Raw genomic sequence first — 22,938 nt, forward strand, 5'->3', positions numbered from 1 at the left:
GCTCTTCCGGCTTGAGCTTGTTTCCTGCAACATCTCCAGGAGCCCAGCTGCCACCACCTGCCCACAGCTGTCACTGCTGAGGGGCCACACGAGTGGCCTGTCTGGAGTGTGCATCCCCACAGACCCCCAAGTAATCAGGCTGAACGGAAAGATGTCCCTCGTCCACCCAGTCTGGGGAAGCCCCATGCCAGGCACGCCAGGGCACAGCCTAAACCAGGCTCCTGACAGTTTCTCCTCCGAGGAACTTACAGTTCAGCTGGAAAAAGCAAATACACGAAATGGTGTTTACCAAGACTGAAACAAGATGCAAAAATTAACGTAAAGGTGCATTTTGATTTAGATGCCATCACTAAAATGTCTTTTATAAATTGAAGGATTTTAGGTACATCAGGGGAGCGATTTCAAGAAAACCCACAGGAAATCGTATAGTATGCAAATAACTGTGTTCTTGTTCATACGGTGAAAATTCTCCCCTCCTCTTAATGAGTGCGGACACACCCACCCACAATGATGAAGAGATCCGTCGGAGCGTGAATCAGAGTAGGACAGAGTGCTCTCGGCTGGGTCTGCGGGGACCGCCCTAACACTGGCAGATAGTGCTACCCAGGCTCTGGCGTGCAGGGGGGAACAGCCCTGCTTGGACCAAGGGGGTCCAGCAGGCAGGTCATCTCAGGCCTGGGGGAGGGGCGGGGGGAGGGGGAGGAGGAGGAAGGCGTGTCTAGGCGTGTCACACACCTCATTCACCCCCCACTGCCGCTTCAGGGGGAAGGGCTTCTCCCCATTTCAGACAGGAAATGGCAGGGATAGTCACAGAGCTGTCCCACCTCCTGGACAGAAGAGCCTCCCCACCCCATGCTGCTCCAGGGTGCCCCTGCGGGGTCAGGAAAGGGTAACTAGCAGAGAGACACCAGCACACAGAACCTAGGTCTCCCAGTGACCCTTTCTGTACAGTCAGGCATGAAACTTCTTTCCCTCGTCTGGGCCCCTCTAGGTTCCACGTAGGAAGGACCTCTCAGTCAGAATTCATATTATCACAGACCTGAAGGAGGACACGTTTCCTGAGAGCAAAAGATCACAATTTATTTGCACTACAGGACACCCACTTTTAGACGCCAGGCCTTACAATCAGCAGCTGCAAGGTGGTGTTTGGGCTGACCACACACTACCGTGCTGGTCTTTGGAGGGCAACTGGTGGAAACCAACAAATGGCCCCATAAAAATAGAGTGGAGAAGTCTAGGTATTTAATTTGGCAGTGTTGAAACAGCGAAAGATTATGAGGAAAGAGAGGCGGCCTCAGCAGGTCTCTTAGGAGGAGGACTAAAGTTCTGAGGCAGGTGCTCATCAGAATCCTCAGCGCTTTTTATTTTTATTATTTTTTTTAAGATTTTATTTATTTTGACAGAGAGAGACACAGCGAGAGAGAGAACGCAAGCAGGGGGAGTGGGAGAGGGAGAAGCAGGCTTCCCCCTGAGCAGGGAGCCCGATGCGGGGCTCGATCCCAGGACCCTGCGATCATGACCTGAGCCGAAGGCAGACGCTTAACGACTGAGCCGCCCAGGCGCCCCTCCTCAGCACTTTTTTAAAATAGACTCTGGGGCGCCTGGGTGGTTCAGACAGTTAAGCGTCCAACTCTTGATTTTGGCTCAGGTCATGATCTTGAGGTTGTGAGATCGAGCCCTGTGTCGGGCTGTGCTGGATATGGAGCCTGCTTGGGATTCTCTCTCCATCTGCCTCTGCCCCCCTCTAAATAAAACACACACACACACACCCCACACACACCAGACTCTTTTTTTTTAAACCCAAAACCTAATGAATAAATCTCTGGGTGAAGCCAGGAACGTACTCCTTAACACTGCCTGGGTAAGTCTGATAATCAGCCTGGTTGAAACCGTGCTGCTCTAACCAGTAAGTTTCCCTTTCTTCTACAACGAAATAGAACCCCGATGACTGAGGGACATCTGTTTTTACTTAAAACAATATTTTAAACATGTAAGTCTGAGGACCAAGATTCATAAACAAGATGATTAAAATGATTAACAAAGTGAGTTCTGCCTGATTACCGCTCCTCGCCTCAGTTTTCCCTGACACACTTGTGGTTCGGCCCTTGAACAGACACACGGGCACCAGGTTATCAAGGCAACGCGGCCCCCACTTTGACCGACCTCTGCTCAGGTGGTCCAGACCCTAGTCCCGGCCAGATACCACACCGACGCCAAGAGCAGAGGCCTAGGCTCTATAACAGCGTTTAGCACGAAACCCCCACCGACCAGAGACAAGGACCTGACCCAGGCCAGCTGCTATCAGGTGGCAAAAAAGAACAGATTCTGCCAGCATGCATCCCCGGACGCCTGGAGGACACGGTTTTGCCACCTTAAAGACCTCCAGGCAGGAAGGCAGCCACTAGAACTGGACTTTGAGGACACGTTTCTGGATGGGCATGAGCCGGTACATACAAGTGGCTGTAAGTCTGAGAAAGAAGAGCCGTGGCGTGAAGGGTGCCTCACTGTCTGGCCCAAATGCTCCAAGACAGCTGCCAGGACCTCAGCTCACAGGTGCTCCTGCCCTCTTCCTTCGCCTTCCCACCGTGAGCCACAGAAACAGGACGTGATCTTCAAGATGACGTACTCTTCCGTCAACAAAGAGCTGACACCTCATTTCCACAGTGGCTTGTGACATCCAGCTTCACCTCCCCCCACAACGCCTGCATCTCCTTCGGGCCACGCTCCCAAACACTGAGAATCAGCTGCTAATCGATAGCCACACTCTGCAAAATGCACCCTACCTTCTGAAGCAGACTCAGACTGAAAGGGACCCACTCAGCACTGCTATTTTTAAAAATGCAAATATGGTAGGAAAAGGCAGTAAAAATAACACACCAGGGCCCTGATCCAAGGCCGATTCTTTGCTGAGGGGCCAGGTTCTCATTGAAGTAGGGGTGGAGTGTGTGGGGCTCAGGGTGGCCGATCTTCCCACGGAGTTTTTGTTTTTTATCATACCTGTGAGCGCAGAGCCAAGAAGACCGTACAGACTCCCCCCACCCCCACCCGGCCATCTCTCCCCAGACACACAGCTGAGCCACCCCACAGCAGGTAAGCTGAATCCATCCCGGAGGGGCGGGCAGGCTTCTCGGTCCCTCCCAGAATGACTATGCCAAACACTAATGGTTCTCCGCTTTCCTCAATTCTAAAACGACATCTTTCCAAGACAAACAGGGATGCAAACATCCCCCGCCCCCAGGGAAGCAGGAGCTTGGTAAAGGCACAGCAAGCCAAGGAGGAAGACACACAAGACCCTGGGATGGAAAGCAAGCTGGGTCTTGCATCAGTCAGCGATGGTCCTGACAGCCGGATGATCCCAAACTGCGGCCCGCCTTCCAAACTGGCCTGATCCACACCGTCCATGCCAGGGCCACAGACAGCCCCAGAGATAGGCAGACCCGGCTGCCGGGAGTCAGCAGACACAGCCTCACCACTGCAGGGCCAACCACGACAACCGAGCCTTCCTTTCCTCAGCTCCCCATGTTACCAGAATTAGGTCAGGACAGGAGCAGGTAGCCTACCTCTGAGCAAGGAGTTCTAACAAAATTGAGCACAAATACTTAGCAGCTGGGTTCTGGGCAGAATTCATCGTAATTGGCATGGCTGGGAAAGTGGGAAGGACTCACCAGCACGCACTGGAAAAAGAGGCAAGGATGAAATACCTACTGGTACTGTAGACTTCTAACATGCCCTTCGGCCCTCTACCAGGGAACGAGAACATCACAGCTACAACAAGTGCCCCACAGCTGAACCCAAGGGTCTAGACGGGCTAAAGACTTTCTGGGGCACGGCTTACAGCTTCTGTGGAATAAACATCTCAGCTCTCCTATCTCCCCTATCTGGGCTGGCTGTTTTCCCTTAATCCCTGGGTCCTGGGAGCTGGCCAACAGGCTGCGGGACTGAGAGTCTGAAGAAGAACCAGAGGCAACACCAGACTGGCATCCGAAGAACCCTTCCCTCTCTAGCAGGTTGCACCCAGGCCTTCTCAAGGACCACCAATTCTAAGTGGAGGAAGACAGGGACAGATAGATGAAGATGTCTCAAGGGCCCTGCTATAGGGCCACAGAAGCCAGAGAAGGGTGGAGGCAGGCTGGCGGCGGTGGCCTTGAGATCCCTACATGGAGTAAGCCACGGGAGGAGCCAGGACACGGGGGGCAACTAGTAAGTAATCAAAATCGATTTCCCTCTCGTGCCGCCTGCCCGTGCTTTCCCAACCGTTTCTGAGGAGTCTGAACCATCCCCAAACAGGAGACGGCATACAGGAACTGTTGATGAGCTACACAGGGAGGGGTGTGATGAGGTGTCTAACGTTAACTCACTTTCCTCAGGCTGCAGCTCCAGTCCTCTCCTCTCACAGGGGCCGGGCTGGGACAGAGCCTGCCCTGTAGAGAAGTCTGGGCTCTGGCATCGGGAGTGCTTCCTTTGAGAGTTAGGATATGCTGCTCACTTGATTGACTACAGACCAGCCAGCCAGCCACTCGGGTGACCAACGAAACACCTACGAGGAAGCCAGACGCTGTGTCTGATGCCAGTGAAACACGGAAACTAGAGAGACTCAGCCCCGGCAGAGCCAAGAGAAGGGCGGGGAGGACAGGTAGTTCCACAAGCAGCTACATACTGCGGAGTGCCAGGCTGGGGGCAGTAGGAGTTGCCACAGAGGACAAGCATGGCTTTTATGTTTATCCAGATGTCTACACTCAAGTCTTTGTTCAGATGTCACCTACCCAGAAAGGCCTTCTTTGACCACCCATCTGGACTTATTTCTCCTCATTCTCTACACAGTCTCTACACACCCCCACTTCTTCTCCACGCCACTCTCCGTTCCCTGCATCTGTTACTACCTGTTTGCTTCATTAGACTGTGAACCCCACGAGGGCAGGCACGGCTCACTACCGCATCCCCGGCACGGTGCCAGGAACCCACATGGTAGATGACAGGTGCACCTGAGGAGCCGCCGGAGAGATGGTGGAGGACGAATCTGAAGATTCAGGCCCGAGAGGGAACGCACCGGGGCAGCCTACAGCAGCACAGCGTCTACGAAGGAACGAGAGCCCAGCCACCTGCACTCCAGAGGCTCTCAGTCAGAAACCCCGCTGCCTCTGGGAGGTTGGGCTTTCCAAACAGCAAGCCCAGAATCCGTTTCCTGGGACCTCTGCTGCCCAGTGGCTCAGCTCCCAACCCCCAATACCAGCAGCCTTCTGGTCTAATGTGACAGCTCTGATGGGTGTCCACACAGAAAGAACCACTACACGGGTAACCACAATCTGAGAAGGAGCACTCGTGCTGAACAGGCAAGAGCCACATGAAAAGACGCACAACCTGGAAGGGTGAGGCAGCTTCACTGCGCCGAGTCTGTCAGCCTGTCAACAGTATTTTAACCCCAGTTTTGATTATTGCACTCACAGAACGTAGAGAATTTTGAAAAGATTCAGAGCAGCACTAGGAACAGGATCTATGAGGAAAGCGGGAAACAAATTCCAGGACAGAAAAGGGAAGCCCAGAATTATTTCTGTCTTCGAGTCTAGAACTTCCATGAGAACGCACAACGACTCCAAATGTCTGTGGAGAAGTTGAAGGAGGGATGGTTGGGCCAAAGAAAGAAACCAGGGTCAGGAGCTACCCGCCAGAATGGGCTTCTCCATCGTTCCTGGGTCAGACCTGCACTGTCCCACAGGCCAACCACTGGCCACCCTTGGATACGGAGCACCTGAAACGTGACCAAGTCTGAGAGAAGATGTGCTGGAGCACAGACAGGAGTCGTAGACGGAGTATGAAGAACGCAGATCACCTCATGAACCGGTTACATCCCTTACATGCTGAAATGATATCCTGGATCTACACTAGCTTGAATAAAACATTAAAATTAATTTCACCTGTTCCTTTTTGGATTATTCTAACATGGCCACTAAAAACAATCTAAAATTACATATGTAGGCTTATACTGTATTTCTTCTTCTTCTTTTTTTTAAGAGAAGTGGGGAAGGAGCAGAGGGAGAGGGAGAGAGAATCCCAAGCCGGCTCCACGCCCAACCCAGAGCCTGACGTGGGGCTTGATCTCATGACCCTGAGATCATGACCTGAGCTGAAATTGAGAGTCAGATGCTTAACCCACAGAGCCCCCCAGGTGCCCTGGCTTCTACTCTATTGTTATTGAACAGTGTTGGTTTAAACCAGTAAATTCTTAAAAACAACAGCAGCAGCAGCAACAACAGAGTCCCAAAGGCCTAACAACACAAAAGAGCGAGCAGCCCCGTCTCACTGTCTCAGTGGTGCGCCCGAGGCAACCACTTTCTATGTTCTGGTGGGTAGAATATTCAGCCGCATCTATAAATGGTATGCTTGCATCTCTAACTCCCACCCTGTTAACAGCAGACATTACCTGCACACTCTCTCTCCCCCTCCCTCCAACAGCCCTGGACCTCGGGCCGCCCTTCAACAGTTCTGCAGCTCTGAGACAATACAGACATGCCATCGGAGTGAACCAGAGCGCGGAGCTGACCCAAGGGGCACTCTACCAACACATACAACCCACATGGCTACCGGTGATTCTGCCAAGAACCTATCCCTAACTTTTCCAAACGTGCTCAAGTAATCCGTCAGGGGTTTTCTGGGCTGCGCCTTTCTTGGAGACCGTCCTCCTGTGGAGTTCCACGCTGCCTCTCCAACACGGACTTCCCTTTGCAGCAAGGAAACAAGGGATCTCTTGTTTCCCAGATCCCAGAAAACCCCCTTGTTTTGGTGAAGCACACCTCCCACCAGCTTCCGGAGAAAGGGTCCATGGGAAGCACATTTTTTTTTTTTCCCAGTCCTCATATGCCTGAAAAAAAAAATTCCCTGCTGGGTAATCTGCCTAGATTCGGAATTCCCTCAGAATGTTGAGGGCTTTGCTCTACTGTCCTCCGACCTATCCTAAGTGGCATGTTTACTCTGTTTATATTCACTGTGATCATGTGGATTTATTTCTGTTACCTTCAGGGCCTTCTACCTACCATATTTTTTCTTTGCTCTCTTTTTTTCTAGGGGAATGACCTAGTTTTTTTAATTCTGAGTATTTTGCCTCTATTGGTTTGAAAGCTTGCAGGCCTATTTCTACTTCTTATTTATTTTTATTTTATTTTATTTTTTAAAGATTTTATTTATTTGACACAGCGAGAGAGGGAACACAAGCAGGGGGAGTTGGAGAGGGAGAACCAGGCTCCCCGCGGAGCAGGGAGCCTGATGTGGGACTCGATCCCAGGACCCTGGGATCATGACCTGAGCTGAAGGCAGTCGCTTAACCGACTGAGCCACCCAGGCACCCTATTTCTACTTTTTAAATGGTTACCCTTAATATTTTAATACCTCTATTTGACTCAGAAAGGCTGAAGCACATCAATACCCCTCCTACTCTTCCCAAAGAGTTCAAAGATCTTAGAATGTGTCCATTAATGCTGTTTCCTAAGTTAATGTTTATTTAGATCCGCCCCTGCACTCCCCAGTGTCCTCGTACACCTTTCCTTCTTGTCCCCCTCCTTTCTCTTGCGTTTAGTTTCCTTCTTCCTGAAGTACAGTGAAGGTCTGGTAGTGAATAAACTCCGTTTTTTCTTTCTGTGAAAATGCCTTATTTTGTTCTCACTATTGAATAAAAGGGCGTTACTGAAAACTGAAATAAATAAAATCTTAAAAAAATAAATAAAAATAAAATAAATGTATCGTCTTATGCTTTCCTTCAGCCCTTCACTCATTTTAAACATTTATCTTGTAATCTCTCCTATTACCTGGGGTTTTAAAATGTTGGAAATCCTGTTTGTTGTAGCAGCTGACTCTTGCTTATAATTTTCTTTAAAATATTTTATTTATTTGGCAGAGAGACAGCAAGAGAGGGAACACAAGCAGGGGGAGTGGGAGAGAGAAAAGCAGGCTTCCCGCAGAGCAGGGAGCCCAATGTGGGGCTCGATCCCAGAACCCCGGGATCATGACCTGAGCCGAAGGCAGACGCTTAACGACTGAGCCACCCAGGCGCCCCTCTTGCTTATAATTTCTGCACATTTAGTAAATTCCTGGTATGAGCTCATCATTTGTGGAGATGGTAGGATTCCAAGTGGCCTGCATCGTGGAGGGGTCATTCAACACAAGTTCTGCTCTTCCTTCTGCAAGGAGCGCCAATGGTATCAACAGTCTGGTGCTAGCGTGGGGATTCCTAAAACGTGGGGATTATAAATATAGAATTGAAACCTGCATGTTTCAACTGCTCACGGGGAGACCTCCCCCAATACCTCAGAGTGTGAAGCAATGATAAACTTCCTTGCTGGTGCACCTGGCTGGCTTGGTTGGAAGAGCATATGACTCCTGATCTTGGGGCGTTGGGTACAGAGATTACTTAAATAAAAACTTAAAAAAAAATTAAAAATAAATAAATATACAAACAAACTTCCTTGCCCATTTCTCCAGCCCCACAGGGGGGATCTTCTTGAATTCCTCATATTCCTTCTACCAGGGAAGAGCCCTTTGGGGGGATTTCTATTTCAATTTCTATACATGATCATTAAAATCCAAACCTCTATTATTGTGAGGGTGTGTTTTAAGGTCCAATAAACACCCCCCAGAGACATCACAACTCAGCAGGCTCCTCTGCTCTGGTTTTAAATTCCCTCATTGATTTTGGTTTCTTGCTATCCCTTTTCTTTCTTCTAAGCTTAGTTCCAGATTTACAACCTTTATTATATTTGCTAAGGCATTACTAAGTGAGTGGGTAGGAGTGGTTCTACATTAGCTCCATCTACCATGTGAGATTGGAAATCCAGTCCACTGCCTTCTGGCTCCCATGACATTGAACAATCGGATGTATCTTCATTCCCCAATCTTTTGTATGTGACCTGTTTTCTCTCTTTGCAAGCTTCATCCCCAGTGTTCTGGAATTACACAATGTGCCAACCAGACCTTTTTCCATTCACCATCCTGGAACCCTGTGATCATCAATTCTGGAAACATTCCTGATTTCTTTGATACATTTCTGTCCTTCATTTTTCCTTTCTTTATAGACCTAGGTGTCAGACGTTTTCATTCTATTTCCTGCGAGTCTTTGTCAACTCTTTTCTCTCCCCTAACATCATGTTTTTAATACCAAGAACTCTTCCTTGTTCTGAGTTGTATAGCACTGTTTTATTTCATTAACAAAATACTGGCTCTTATTTCTTGGCAAATATTCACCGTGTTCTGAGGGTTTCTTCTGGGTACACCTTTCTCTTTGCTCGTTCTAGCCTCTACCCTTCATGTTGGGAGCTTTTAGAACCCATTCAGTGACCCTTAGCTGTCCACTCCTATTTGAAATGAGTCAAGAGATCTTTATGGTGAGGGAACAGTTCTGTATCTTTTTTAAAAATATTTATTTATTTATTTATTTATTTGAGAGAGAGACAGAATGAGCAGGGAGGAGAGGGAGAAGCAGGCTCCCCGCTGAGCAGGGAGCCTGATGCGGGGCTTGATCCCAGGACCCTGGGATCATGACCTGAGCCAAAGGCAGACGCTTCACCGACTGAGCCCCCCAGGCACCCCCAACAGCCTGTAGCCTGACTGCTATGGCGGCTCCATGAAACTTCAGGTGACAGAATGGCAGAGACTGCACACACGTCGTATGCGCGCCAATGTCAATTTCCTGGTTCTGACACTGTCTGTGGCTGTGTAAGATGTAACCACGGGGGGGAACTGGATGAAAGGTGCATGGGACCTCTCTGTGCTGTTTTGCAACTTCCTGTGAATCTCTAACTATCTCAAGATAAAAAGTGAAAATAAAAAAAGCTGCGTCAATAATAAGATGATGGGAGCTTTGCAAACACAAGCAAGGCTTTGGATCGTACAGATCACAGGAGCTGGGGTAGAATCTCGCTTTTGTTCCGAGGGACGGCCAAACCCTACCAATGGCAGGTCTGTCTCTGACAGGGCTAATCCTCCACTCCCAGGCCTCAGGCCTGGTTTCAGCACACAGGGAGCAGGCAGGGAACTCAGCCGACACTTCCCCTCCCAGTGTACAGACTTTCCTGAATCCACGTTTCATCTCCGAGTTATGCTGCCCTTTGCTACATCTGAGCTCTCTCAGCCCAGAGTCTCTGGTTCAACGTCTCCAGAGCACACACCTCTGCTCTCTCAGGTGGGGTCTGTATAGGTGCGGAGTCGTACCTTCCATCCCTCTGTCTCTGGGCCCAAACCTCACTTGTGCCTGGGGCAACATCAGGTGCCTCCGATTCCTGAGACATTCTGAGGGGCTGCTCCTTGGTCTCCATGGGCACCAACGTCTTAGCTTCCTCGGCTCTGCTCAGTCTTTGTCCCCCCCTTCCATCTTCTAAAACTTGAAATCTTTGTCTACTGTCTTCCCTCCCATTCTCTGTCCTTACAGTTTTACACATTTAAAAAATTCATTTACTGGGGCGCCTGGCTGGCTCAGTCGGTAGAGTTGTGCGTTCAAGGCCCACTCTGGGTGCAGAGATTACTTAAGTAAAGAAACTTAAAAACTTCATTTACGTCATTTTAGAAGGGATTCTGGAGGAAGTGGAAATAAATGAATGTGTTCAATCTACCATGTTCACCAACCAAGATTTTTTTTTTTTTAAAGATCTTATTTATTTACTTGACACAGAGAGAGACAGACAGCACAAGCAGAGGGAGCGGCAGGCAGAAGGAGAGGGAGAAGCAGGTCCCCAAGGAGCAGGGAGCCCGATGCGGGGCTCAATCCCAGGACCCCGGGAACATGACCTGAGCCGAAGGTAGTCGCTTAACCAACTGAGCCACCCAGGCGCTCCCAACCAGAGATCTTTAACCTTAATTTTTCAAAATAGCCATGGGACATAACCGAAGATAGAAAGATGATAAGGTAACAAAAATAAGAAATCACAAATTCAAAAATTAGAAATCCGGGGTGCCTGGGTGGCTCAGTCAGTTAAGCATCTGACTCTTTTGATTTCGGCTTGGGTCATGATCTCAGGGTCCTGAGATCAAGCCCCACGACGGGCTCTGTGTTCAGCGCAGAGCCTGCTTGAGATTCTCTCTCCCTCTCCCTGCCCCCCGCCCCCGCTCGGGTGCACTTGCTCTCTCCCAAAAAAATAAAATAAAAAATAATTTAAAAAAATTAGAAATCCTTAGTTCCGACATCCACCTACTTAATTTAGAGACCAGTTCATCTTTGAGGGGCTCTCCCAGTAGTGCTATTCTAAAATGCGAAATGGTAGGAAGGGAAAAGAAAGCACAACTCCATCAGAAACTCCCCCAGTCACCCCAAGGGGCCACCTATCTGCGCAGACACGTGGCTTTCTGTTGCAAATGTCACAAAAACTTTAAACTGCATAGATTGCTGGGATTCAACCACGACAGTCAGACCCAATCTGGGGCAAAGCTGGGCTCTGGGTGGAAGAGACTCATTGTCAGTGTCACCCGAGAGGCATGGGGAATAGACAGCTCACACACTTAACAAAACTAAATTAGATTCTTAAATGCTAAACTAAAAACAATCACTGAGAAAGTCACAAAACATAAATAGCAGCACATGTGCCCCTCAGACCGCCGCCCTGCTTGAGGACGGGGGATCTGTGAAGCGCCAGTAGCCAAGCTGTGCTGGGCCGGCTGCCGCCTGTGTTACCAGGCGCCGCGTGTCACACGCAGGACACCCGCTCGCACGCCTCGGCCCCACCGTGTTCGGACCTGCCACACAGCCACAGAAACAACTCGGTTACCAAGGCACGTCCGTGTCGAGCAAGGAGCACTCCATCACCTGCTGCACAAGAAATATTACAATACTTACTACGAGAGGGCCAAAAAGGAGACTAGCTGGACCAGGCTCTGCCTCTGAAAGACTTCGGTTGTGACTGGCAGTCTGTGCATAATTCATGAGACTGGTAAACGTCTGAAGGCCTGCCCCGTTGCCGAGGAAGCCCTATTTAGCAGCCCCTTTCTTATTCCTGGGGATGGTGGAGCCCCACATGTAAAACAATTAACTTAGTTCTAGAAAGATTTAGAATTAAGAGCCCTTTCAGTCTATAAGGATCGCAAATCCTCTAGAGTATGTTTAACTAGGAAAGGCAGTTAGATCCCAACATAAGGCTAGATGCCTGGCAGAGACCCCAGTGACACAGAGAGCACCTACCACAGCAAGCAGCCCACCTGCCCGACCCTGAAGGACAGAGAGCAGACCCAAAGGCACGCTCTACTAGGCCAGCCAACAAAGAAGACAATTAACAAGTGGGCAGATGCTTTTCTGGAACAGACATTTCTCCAGAGCAGATTTACAAAGGGCTACTAAGCACGTGGAAAGACTCTCCAGGTCATCAGTCGTTAGGGAAAAGCCCACCACACCACAGTGCCAATCCCACTCCACACCCACCAGGATGGCTGTAATGCGGAGGGACCGACGGCAGCGAGTGTTGCTGACGATGAGCAGCAACCGGAAGCCGCACACGCTGTAGTCGCACACATGGTTCAACAGCGAGTCACCGCACCACCCAGCGATTCCACTCCCGGGCATAATACCCAGGAGAACCGAAAATATACCCCCCACACAAACTTGTACAGAAATGCTCGCAGCAACATTATTCAAAATAGCCCCAAAGTGGAAACAACCCAAGTGCCCATCAATTGATGAACGGGTAAGTGGCCGATCCACACAGCAGTTGCCACAAAAAGGAGTACAGATCCGCACCACAGCCCGAAGGAAACCTGAAAACATGCTCTACAAGAGGAGCCAGACCCAAAGGGCCGTACATTCCACATTTTCATACAACATACACAGAATCAGCAAACCCACAAAGACAAAAACCCAAACACACCAGCATACAACGTGGTTACCAGGGGCTGAGAAGTGGGGGGAAATTCAGTGCAACAGCCAAGGGGTAGAGGCTTCATGGGTGAAGACATTGAAAATGTTCTAGTTTTGCATAGTGGGTGCACAAACCTCTGAATATACTAAAAGCCATTTGCATTGTTTAACTTAGAAGGGTGAATTTTATGGTATGTAAATTATATCCCCAAAGTGCTGGTGGTGTGTTTTTTTTTTTTTTTTAAAAGGCAAGCCCAAGGTTAAGCTGAAATTAGTGACTGCCTGGTTCCTCTCTTGAGCAGGAAGTTCTTGAGCATGTCTCCTGACTCACAGTGTAAATCCTCTAAATCCTCTGTATTACAGATTTTATTTTTTAAGTCAAATACCAGAACCTATCTCAACTGTAACTAAATCACCAGAAAACTAAAATCAGCACTGCTAACACCCTCTACTTCTACTCCTAGAAGTCAGATGGTTGTCCTCCTATGAACTTTTCTTTCCTTAAGACGGAGTGTCTTTGTCCATTTGTGGCTTCCATCAACCTTAACCTGAACCGTTCAGTTTACTGGGGCCTCAGTTCCCAGACTATAAAATAGTCAAATCAAACCCTCCCTTCTAGTACCACCACTGAGGGCCCAGACACACCCTCAAACCGAGCATACAGCCAATGTCAATCATCTCGGGGCTCCCGAAGACCCTGCCTTCACTGGGCACCTGATAACTAGAAACGCCCGTGTCCTCTGATGTCACCAGCACAGGAGAGGAGAGCTTGAGGTGTCAGGGTCTACAGGAGAGATGGAGAGGATGGAGACCCCAACATACCTTGGGCATTGCTATACAGGACACAGTCATCGTCCCACTATGAGCTGCGTCATCTGAGAAATGCCTCAGTGGAGCCACGTGAAAGAGACGGGGATTCTGAGAGTCCTTAAGAGGGCCTTCTTAGAGTCTGACCTCTACAACTGCCAGCCCGCGTCTGAGCCAGCCCTGCCCCCCCCCCCGCACCCCCGCACCCCGCCCTGGCTTACTTACCATGCCCCAGCCCAGCCCTCTGTTCGGGGAACGCAGGCCTGAGCTAAGGCACAAGAGACTGGCCTGCAGTCCTGCGGAGCTCAGGGACACCTCTGGTCACAAGAAGGGCCTGTTTCTTGGCAAGAGCAGAGTAGAGTCAGAAAAACGCCTAGTCAACTGACCTGAGTTCTAGTCTTCCAGATGCTGCCTACTAGCTGGGATTCCTGCCTCAGTCACCAAAAAATCTCACCATCATGCTGGGAAAACAGGCATTCTAAGATGGAAGTGTAAATAGGTACTACTTTTGGGGATGACAGTTTGGTAAAATGAATCCAAAGTCTTAAGAGTATATTCCTATCCCCTGACCAATAATTCTGTTTTAGGAATTTATCCTGAGAAACTTAAACAATGTAGACAAAGGTATAAAAAAGCATCCAGTATAAGATGGTAGTTCCACTATTTAAAGCTATGAAAATCTGGAAACATTTTAGTTAGTCAAAAGAGGAGACTGATCGAAGAACCTTGGGTTCATCTGTTGGAATTACGGGCATTCATTAAAAAGCATGCTACCAAAGGGGCACCTGAGTGGTGCAGTCGGTTAAGTGTCCGACTCTTGGTTTCGGGTCAGGTGGTGATCTCAGCATTTTGAGATTGAGCCCTGCGTCAGCTCCGTGCTCAGCACAGTCTGCTTAAGACTCTCTCTCCCTTGGGAAGCCAGGGCAGCTCAGATGGGGGACTCTTGATTTCGGCTCAGATCATAGTCTTAGGGTCCTGGGATCGAGCCCTGCACCTGGCTCCGTGCTCTGCAGGGAATCTGTTCCCTCGCCCTCTGTACCCTCCCCCTGCTCTTTCTCTCAAATAATTAAATAAATTAAAAAAAAAAAAAAAAAGCATGCTACCAAAATTTGAAGTGGGATGACACCGCTACGACACGGCAACATCTCCACCTGTGAACATCTGACTCAAGAACACTGCAGACAGGACCAAAGCCACGTGCCAGAAAAAGGGCAGTCCTACCTGGTCTTTCTAACACACTCAGTCTGTGCGTGTTTCACAAATGTTACACCTGAGAGGAGCAAAGGCAGTGACTCCAAATCGAAACTATTAAGGGAAGCCATCTGATTATGGAGGCCCCCAAGGTACAGACGACAAGCACAATCAAGAGATAGGAGAACACGAAGAACACGTCAACAGGGCACGGGATGAGCTGATGGACGGCAGAAAGGACCCTAAGGGCTGAGCCAGTCTCTGCGAGATGCCAGCAGGTGCTGCGCCCTGCCCGGGCTGCAGGGGCCTGGGCGCGGCCTGAATCCCGAGTCAACTGCTGCGCCGGCAGAAGGCTCAGAAGGAAGACCCTGACACCGAAGCAGGGGAGAGGGGCAAGTGAGTCTTTGTTACTGGTGTGCTCTCTCTCTTTTTAACAATTTATTCACTTATTTGAAAGAGAGTGCGCACGTGCATGAGCAGGGGGGAGAGGAAGAAAGAGAGGGAGAGAGGGAGAATCTCAAGCTCGCTCCCTGCTGAGCGTGGGGCCCGACTTGGGGCTCCATCTCACAACCTGAGGTGAAACCAAAAGTTGGACGCTCAACCGACTGAGCCACCCAGGCGCCCCTGGTGTTACCTGTTTTTTAAAATACAATCCAGGAATGATTCTTTAGGTTTGAGCCCTTGAGAATCAGGGTAACATCAAAGTGAGGGTAAATGTCAAGTAGCTCCTGAAGAGCTTCCTGGAACACCTGCAAAGTGTCAGGGGAGGGTCACCTGCACAGCAACAGATTGGATAACCTGCAATCAGGGGGGAAAAAAAAACCTATAAATCTAAGATAAATAAGAGAATAATCCATCAATTTTTCTTCAGTGTTAGATCATCAGGGACTGAACAGGCCCCTGAGCCTGTAGACTTTCCCTACTTCCCTGACCGCAGGGCCCTACACTCCCACGCTCTGCATTCACCTGTCCACCTGCTGTTCTCGCTGCCAGCCGCCATCCCTCTAGTCTGAGTACTATCCATGGTTACAGATCACGTCCAAGCTGCCTTATTTTAGAGAGCATCTTGCTTGACCTCTACTCTCTGGCATTAAAAGCTGCTAAAAAGGGCACCTGGGTGGCTCAGTCGTTAAGCATCTGCCTTCGGCTCAGGTCATGATCCCAGAGTCCTGGGATTGAGCCCTCCATCGGGCTCCTTGCTCAGCAGGGAGCCTGCTGCTCCCTCTCCCCCTGCCTGATTCTCCCCCTACTTGTGCTAATAAATAAATAAAATCTTAAAAAAAAAAAAAAAGCTGTTAACGCAATTCTCCAGAAAGATAACTCTTAGGGAAGAGGATGAACTGAGGATTAGATAAAGTGAGAGATCAATCAGAAGGGTTTTTTCCAACATTCAAAAGACAATTATGTGAAATGCAATGTAGTATCGTGAATTGGATGCTGAAACAGAAAAAGGACTTTAGTGGAAAACTAATCCAAATTAAAGTGTGCAGTATAGTTTATAGAGTAAAACCAATGTTAATTTCTTACTTTTGACAAACATACTGTGTTACATAAGATGCTAACATTAGGAAGCTGAGGCGCCTGGGGGGCTCAGTTAAGCGTCTGCCTTCGGCTCAGGTCATAATCTCAGGGTCCTGGGATCGAGCCCCATGTTGGGCTCCCTGCTTAGTGGGGAGTCTGCTTCTCCCTCTCCCCCTCTCTTCTGCTCGTGCTCTGGCTCTTTCTCAAATAAATAAATAAAATCTTTATTAAAAAAAAAACAGAGGAAGCTGGTGAAGGGTATACTAGGATTTCTGCAACTTTTCTGTAAATCTAAAACGTGTTTATTTTATTTTTATTTTTAAAAGATTTTATTTATTTATTTGACAGAGAGAGAGAGAGCACAAGTAGGCAGAGCAGCAGGCATAGGGAGAGGGAGAAGCAGGCTTCCCGCTGAGCAGGGAGCCCAATGCGGGGCCCGATCCCAGGACCCTGGGATCATGGCCTGAGCTGAAGGCAGACGCTTAACGGACTGAGCCACCCAGGTGCCCCTAAAAAGTGTTTATTTTAAAAATGTAATTATGAGGGCATGAAATAGGACAACAATAAGAATAAAAGATGGGGGACAGACTGAACACGCATTTCCGAGGTAGGCATCTCTCTTCCCATGGAAGATGCCAAGTATCTAAGACACCGTGCTTCCCAAACTGAACCTCCCTCACACTTCTCTGTCCATGCAGCTACTGGCAGACTATTACCTGGGCGTGCACTCCAGAAGCCTGAGTCTCTGCCCAGCTTCCCAACCCCACTCCCTGGATGTCAGGAGACCACATGTCTACAGTGAACCTCGGTTACTTTCCTAAAAGGTTATTGTTTAAGGGGGACAGAGCTTCAGTTTGGAAAGATGACAAAGTTCTGGAGCTGGATGGTGGGGATGGCTGCACAAGTGTGAAGGTGCTTCGTGCCACTGAACTGCACACTTCACAAAAGGGTAAATTTCATTATGTATATTTTACCACAATAAAAACCCAACATAATGGCTCCCTAACTCCCTCCTGATCATCGAGAGCCCTGGGCATGCTCACACCCACTGCTCCATCCCCGTAGGTGTTACACCTGCTTTCCCGGCCACTCACCAAATGCCCCTCACGGCTTGGGCATGCCACCCCGTCTGAGAAACCTTCCACAACCACCCCTCCATCCCTGCTCTAACTCAAAGTGCCATTATGGCTCTGATTCAATAGTCCTAACTGTACTTGGGAGTCTGGTCCCAGGGTCAAACCGAGCATCATCAGAATCATCCTTAAAAAGCCCCTTAAAGCTGTCACTAAGTCCAACACGCCAGTTCTCCCTCTGGCACGGGAACAGGTCGCCGCTCTGTCCACTGAATACTGGATGGAATTGTTGGTTCACACATAAGGCCATTTTTATTTACTTATTTGAGAGAGAGTGAGAGCGAGAGAGATCACAAAGGGAGAGGGAGAAGCAGACTCGCCGCTGAGCAGGGAGCCCGATGCGGGGCTCGATCCCAGGACCCTGGGACCATGACCTGAGCCGAAGGTAGTCACCTAACTGAGCCACCCAGGCGCCCTACGTAGGGGACATTTTGTATGAAAACACAGCACTTTCAACACTCTTGCCCCGTGTGTGTGTGGGTGTGTGTGTGTGTGGTCACACAAAGTAGATACACATTAACTCGCCTGCACTGGAAAAGCCTCCTAACTGGCCCCAGGCTTCCAGCTACCCCACCTCCTCCATTGTATGGACTGCTGCCAGATTATTCACTGCAAACTTTGAGATGGCTCCTCATGATGTGGAAAAACAACAACAGCACAAACCCAAACTCCTTTCCACCACAGAACCAGCGTGATGCGAAGTCTGAGGGGCCACAGACCACATGGCTGTGGGGTCGGCTACCTGGGTTTCGCCCAAACTCTTCACTTAGGACGTGACCTTGGGCAGCCTCATCTGTAAGACACATGAAATAGTAACACCTAGTGCACAGGGTTCTCCCAGAGAGGCCTCGAGAGCCCACCCTCGTGACATGCTTACGACACGCCGAGCGTACAGCAGGGCACGAGCACCATGGTCGCTGCCACCGCGATCAGATCCGGGCCGGCTAGCTGGCCCCGCCGTCGCCCGCCTTCTCCTCGCACCCTCCCGCCAGCTCAGGAGCCCTCGACGTGTGGTCCAGGAAGCTGAGAGCTTTCAGAAGGTCCAAAGTCAAGCTTTTCCACAGTCCTACTGGATGGTATTTGCCTTTCCCGCTCTCATCGTCTCCGGAGTCTCCACTGGAACTTCCAGAGGCTACCTGGTGTAATGCTCTGAGGGCTAGAGTGAGTGCTTGCTTATTCTTGGGTTTTAAGTTCTGTTTCAATTTCTTACCTGTAAATATTGATACATATAAATAAAAGCTCATCGGGATAGTCAATAATTTGTAAGGGTAAAGGAGTTCTAAGGCCTAAGTGAACCATTTCTCCCAAATGTCATGCAAACTTCCCGCATCTGGCTTTGCTCATGTTGATCTTCCCTCTCAGGATACCCTTCCGTCCCACCACTGTTGATCCAAATTCTTCTCACCTTTCAAGGCCTAGCTCAAAAGCTACCTGCATGAAAGCTTTTCCTAATGCTCCCCCCCCCCCACTCAGAAATGCTGTCCGTTCCCTCCAGATGGGACTCAGCACTTTCTACCTTATGAGTACCCCATTTGCTCAGCTGAACAGGGATCCCCGGGCACCAGCTCTGGGCCAGGCTCTGTTCAGGCATGGACAGCAGTGAACAGCTTGTTCTGCCCTCTTACCTTCTGGTCAGGAACACAGTAAACAAGGAAGCAATCAGATCTCAAATAATGCCTGATACTCTGAAGAAAATAAAGGTGAGGAAGGGATTGGAGGGAGGGTTTTCTCTCCCACCAGACTAAGTTTCTGAAGCAGTGCTAACGAATACGTGAGCCACTGCAGAAAGAAGACTGTAAAATATTTCATTAATAATTTTTAGGGGCTCCTGGCTGGCTCAGTCGGTAGAACATGAGACTCTTGATCTCGGGGTTGTAAGTTCAAGTCCCATATTGGGCATGGAGCCCTACTTAAAAAATAAACTAAATAAATAAAATCTTTACACATAACAATAATTTTTATACTGATCACATGTAGATATGGTACCTTGGATGTAACGGGTCGAATACAACTTACTGGATGTAACCTCACCTGCTTCTATTTACTTTTTCAAATGTGGCTCCTATCAAGTTTAAAATTACAGATGTGGCTCACATCCTATTTCTATTGGGCAGGACTCTTCCAGAGCAGAGATCGGCAAATTATGGCCTGCAGGTCAAATCCAGCCTGCTGCCTGTTTTAAATAAGATTTTACTGGAACACAGCCATGCCCGTTCATTCACTTATTGTCCCCGAATGTTTTCATGCTACAATGGCCGAGTTGACTGGTTGTGAAGGAGACAGTATGGCCTGCTAAGCCTAAAATATTTACTATCTAGCCCTTTACAGAAAGAATGCTGGCCCCCGATCTAGAGTGCAGGGCCTGTGTGGGGGTGCTCTCTGGAGGCCCACAGCACCCCATCAGGGGCAGGGGGTGGCTGTGCAGCCCGAGGAGAGAGCCTGCGCTCCAGCAGAACAGACATTAGGCTCTGCCCCTCGCCAGCCGTGTGGCTTTGGGAGAGTTACATGCATTCTCCAGGTTGTAGGCTCTCCCTCTCTAAAATGGGGACACTGGCCACTCTAGGGAAGAAGAAGATAATGCAAAGCATGTGTTACACCGCCTGGCACACAGCACGAATCCACTGATACTGGATGGATAAAAAATAGCAAATTTCAATCATTTTCCTCTTGGACCGGTTGAACTATATTCATAACAACTCTGACTTTTCGTCCTAAGAAGAAATGAAATCCAATGAAACTCTCAGCAGCAACTGTGTATTAATATTGGTCAGTAGGCAATGGGGCGGGGAGGGAGAAGCAGGTCTTTTTAACAGAACACTATGATCTGAAAGCACTACCTGGTTATTAGGGGCACTTAATGTCCCTTCCCTCCTGCTGTGCCCCTTTTGATAATTTCTGGCATTAACACTGCCACCAGAAAACTAAGGCAGAGGGGAGACAAAAACCTCAAACCAGTTACACCCAATAACATTTGGGGGGAACGGGACACACACACAAACAGAACCTACTGACATCAACGGGTTTTTAAGGACCTGTAGGTCAGTCCCAGCCGGCAGAATCAGCCTCCCAGGGAGCATGTGAGACATGCATGTTCTCAGGCCCGCGCCAGCCGGTTTCAGAAGCCTACATTAGCAAGAACCCCAGGTGATGCCACACACATTAGCCTTTCAAAGTGCTGGTCTAGACGCCATGTATCCGTGCTCTCCCCACCCTCCTGCCACCCCTGGTGAGCAGTGTCAAGTCGACGGTGCCCGATTCCTTCGGCGTAACAGGCCAGGCATGCTTATGCCCGTCGGCAGGACGCCTCCCCCAGAGCGCTGAGGCAGGCGGAGCACAAAGCCTAAACTGCGTGCCCAGCTACTGTGCAGCTGGGGCATTCCATCTCCGGCAGAGGAGCCTCACACTGAAGACTCAACCATCTCCATTCACGAACTCACACGTGTGAATGTAGGTCTGGCAAGTGTTTTCAGCGGGGTTGTTAGAGCTGCTCCTTGTGACAACCTCGAGAGATGGGCGTTATACCACTTTATAAGCTGAGAAACTGAGGCTCAGAGAGGATGGGTGCTTCCACCAAGGTCTTGAAGTTACGAGAGACGCTAGAACTCGGACGGCTTCTAAATGTTAAACGGGTGCTTTTTCCAGATTATTCAGAGCTTGCACCGAGGACTTGGAGGAAACCCAGAATGGCACCAACCAGGGAGACTTTTCACTGGCTTCACGAGACACGGCCTCAGTTCTCATCCCAGCCCAGGCTCCTAGGGAGCCTGTGGCCAGCAGAGTGTTTCAATTTCTGCTAGGTTTTAAGCCCAGACACAACTAACTGCATTTCAGCCATAGCTGACGCCGGCTCTGGCTAGCTTTATCCTCGCCTGCTGGGCTCCTACTCTGCCTGGGGAGCTTCGTGATGGAAGGTGCTGAAACAGTCCACTACCACATGGCGTACTTTGATTAATCTGCTCTTCCTAGTGTCGGGACACCCACGTGTCTCAGTCCTGTAGCAATTATTCTCTCTCAAAAGAGCCCAGGCTGGACAATAAATTACATGGTCAACTTACCTACTACCCTAAGGGGAGTGTCAGCTGCCAGGTGCCCACACAGTTCCAACACAGACCACAAAGTGTCTGGGAAAAGGCTACGAATACTCCTTGTAGGTGAATGGGAAGGATCTGGTCATTAACTCAAACGCTTCCCATGAAAATGCATGTGAGCCATTCAGAATACAAGCTTTCACTGCATATAAGGAGTCACTGTCTTGGTTTCTCAAGAAGCTTCCAAGCCAGGGAGAGGGAGCTCAAGTGTGTCATTTAAGCGCCGTGGAGCATCAGAGGCAGAGAAGAGCACATGTGAACGGGGGAAGCAGATGAGATGCAGTCTGCTGAAGGGGCAGGAGATTAAGTGTGAGCCATGGGCGAGGAGCCTTGAGTGACAAGCTAAGGCAGGTCAGGAGGCTGGGTCCTGATACAATCCAAGCAGTCTTCTGGAAGGTCAGCCTGTGGTGCTGCGGGCTGGGCTGAAGGAGGGACTAGCGACAGGGAGACCAGACGAGATCAGTCCAGGCACGGGACCATCAGAGAGCGAGCCCGAGTTGCAGCACGGAAATGCAGAGGATGCAAGAGGCATTTCGAACAAAGATTTGATGACCAATTAGAATGGAAGCCTGACCCAAAGGCACAGGCAACAAAGAAACAGACAAACTGGACTCATGACAATTAAAACATTATAATGCACTAAAAGACACTATCAACCTAGTAAAAAGGCAACCACAGAATGGGAGAAAATATCTGCAAATCATGTATCTGATAAGGGATTAAATATCCAGAATTAGAGAGAGCTCCTGCAACTCAACAACAAAAAAAGCCCCGAACAACCCCATTTAAAAATGGGAAAAGGACTTAAACATTTCTCCAAGGAAGGTACTTAAATGACCAAGAAGCACATGAAAAGATGCCCAACCTTACTAGTCATTAAGTAAACTCAAATCAAAACCACGGTGAGATACGACCTCACACCCATTAGGATGACTACTATAAAAAAATCAGAAAATAACAAATGTCGGCTAGAATGTGGAGAAACCGGGATCCTTGCACACTGCTGGTGGGAATATGGCACATGGTGCAGCTGCTGTGGAAAACAGTATGGCAGTTCTTCAAATAAAAGTAAAAATAAAATTACCATATGATCCAGCAATTCCACTTCTGGGGATATACCCAAGAGAACTGAAAGTTGGATCTCGAAGAGACGCTTGTGCACCCATGTTCATAAGCTGCGCTATTCACGACAGCTAAGCCCGGAGAGCACCTGAGTGTCCGCTGACGGCGGGATGGATAAGCCTAAAGCTGAAGATACAATGGACTTTCTATCAGTCTTTAAAACGAAGGGAATTCTGACCTATATTACAGCCTGGATGAACCTTAAGGCTATTATACTAAATGAAATAATATTTCACGTCAGAAAGCAGAATGGTGG

At 49.2% G+C, this 22,938-nt stretch overlaps 1 protein-coding gene across 4 annotated transcripts in view; it reads right to left on the minus strand.

Annotated features, from left to right (window-relative positions):
• UBE2O (ubiquitin conjugating enzyme E2 O) overlaps positions 1 to 22,938 on the minus strand; it is a 53,721-nt gene that overhangs the window by 22,798 nt on the left and 7,985 nt on the right. Inside the window, exon 1 of one of the 4 annotated variants that reach the window (XM_064582856.1) lies at positions 13,853 to 14,668. The exons of the other annotated variants lie outside the window; for them this stretch is intronic. Coding sequence (XP_064438926.1) covers positions 13,853 to 13,855 — 3 coding nt within the window. The 5' untranslated portion in view covers positions 13,856 to 14,668. Of the gene's footprint in view, positions 1 to 13,852; positions 14,669 to 22,938 lie in introns of those variants that run through there. 4 annotated transcript variants of the gene reach the window in all.

The sequence above is a fragment of the Mirounga angustirostris genome, unplaced genomic scaffold, assembly GCF_029215605.1.
Source record: "Mirounga angustirostris isolate CCGP_5_RB_7025 unplaced genomic scaffold, mMirAng1.0.hap1 SCAF_17, whole genome shotgun sequence".
Taxonomy (NCBI): Eukaryota; Metazoa; Chordata; class Mammalia; order Carnivora; family Phocidae; genus Mirounga; species Mirounga angustirostris.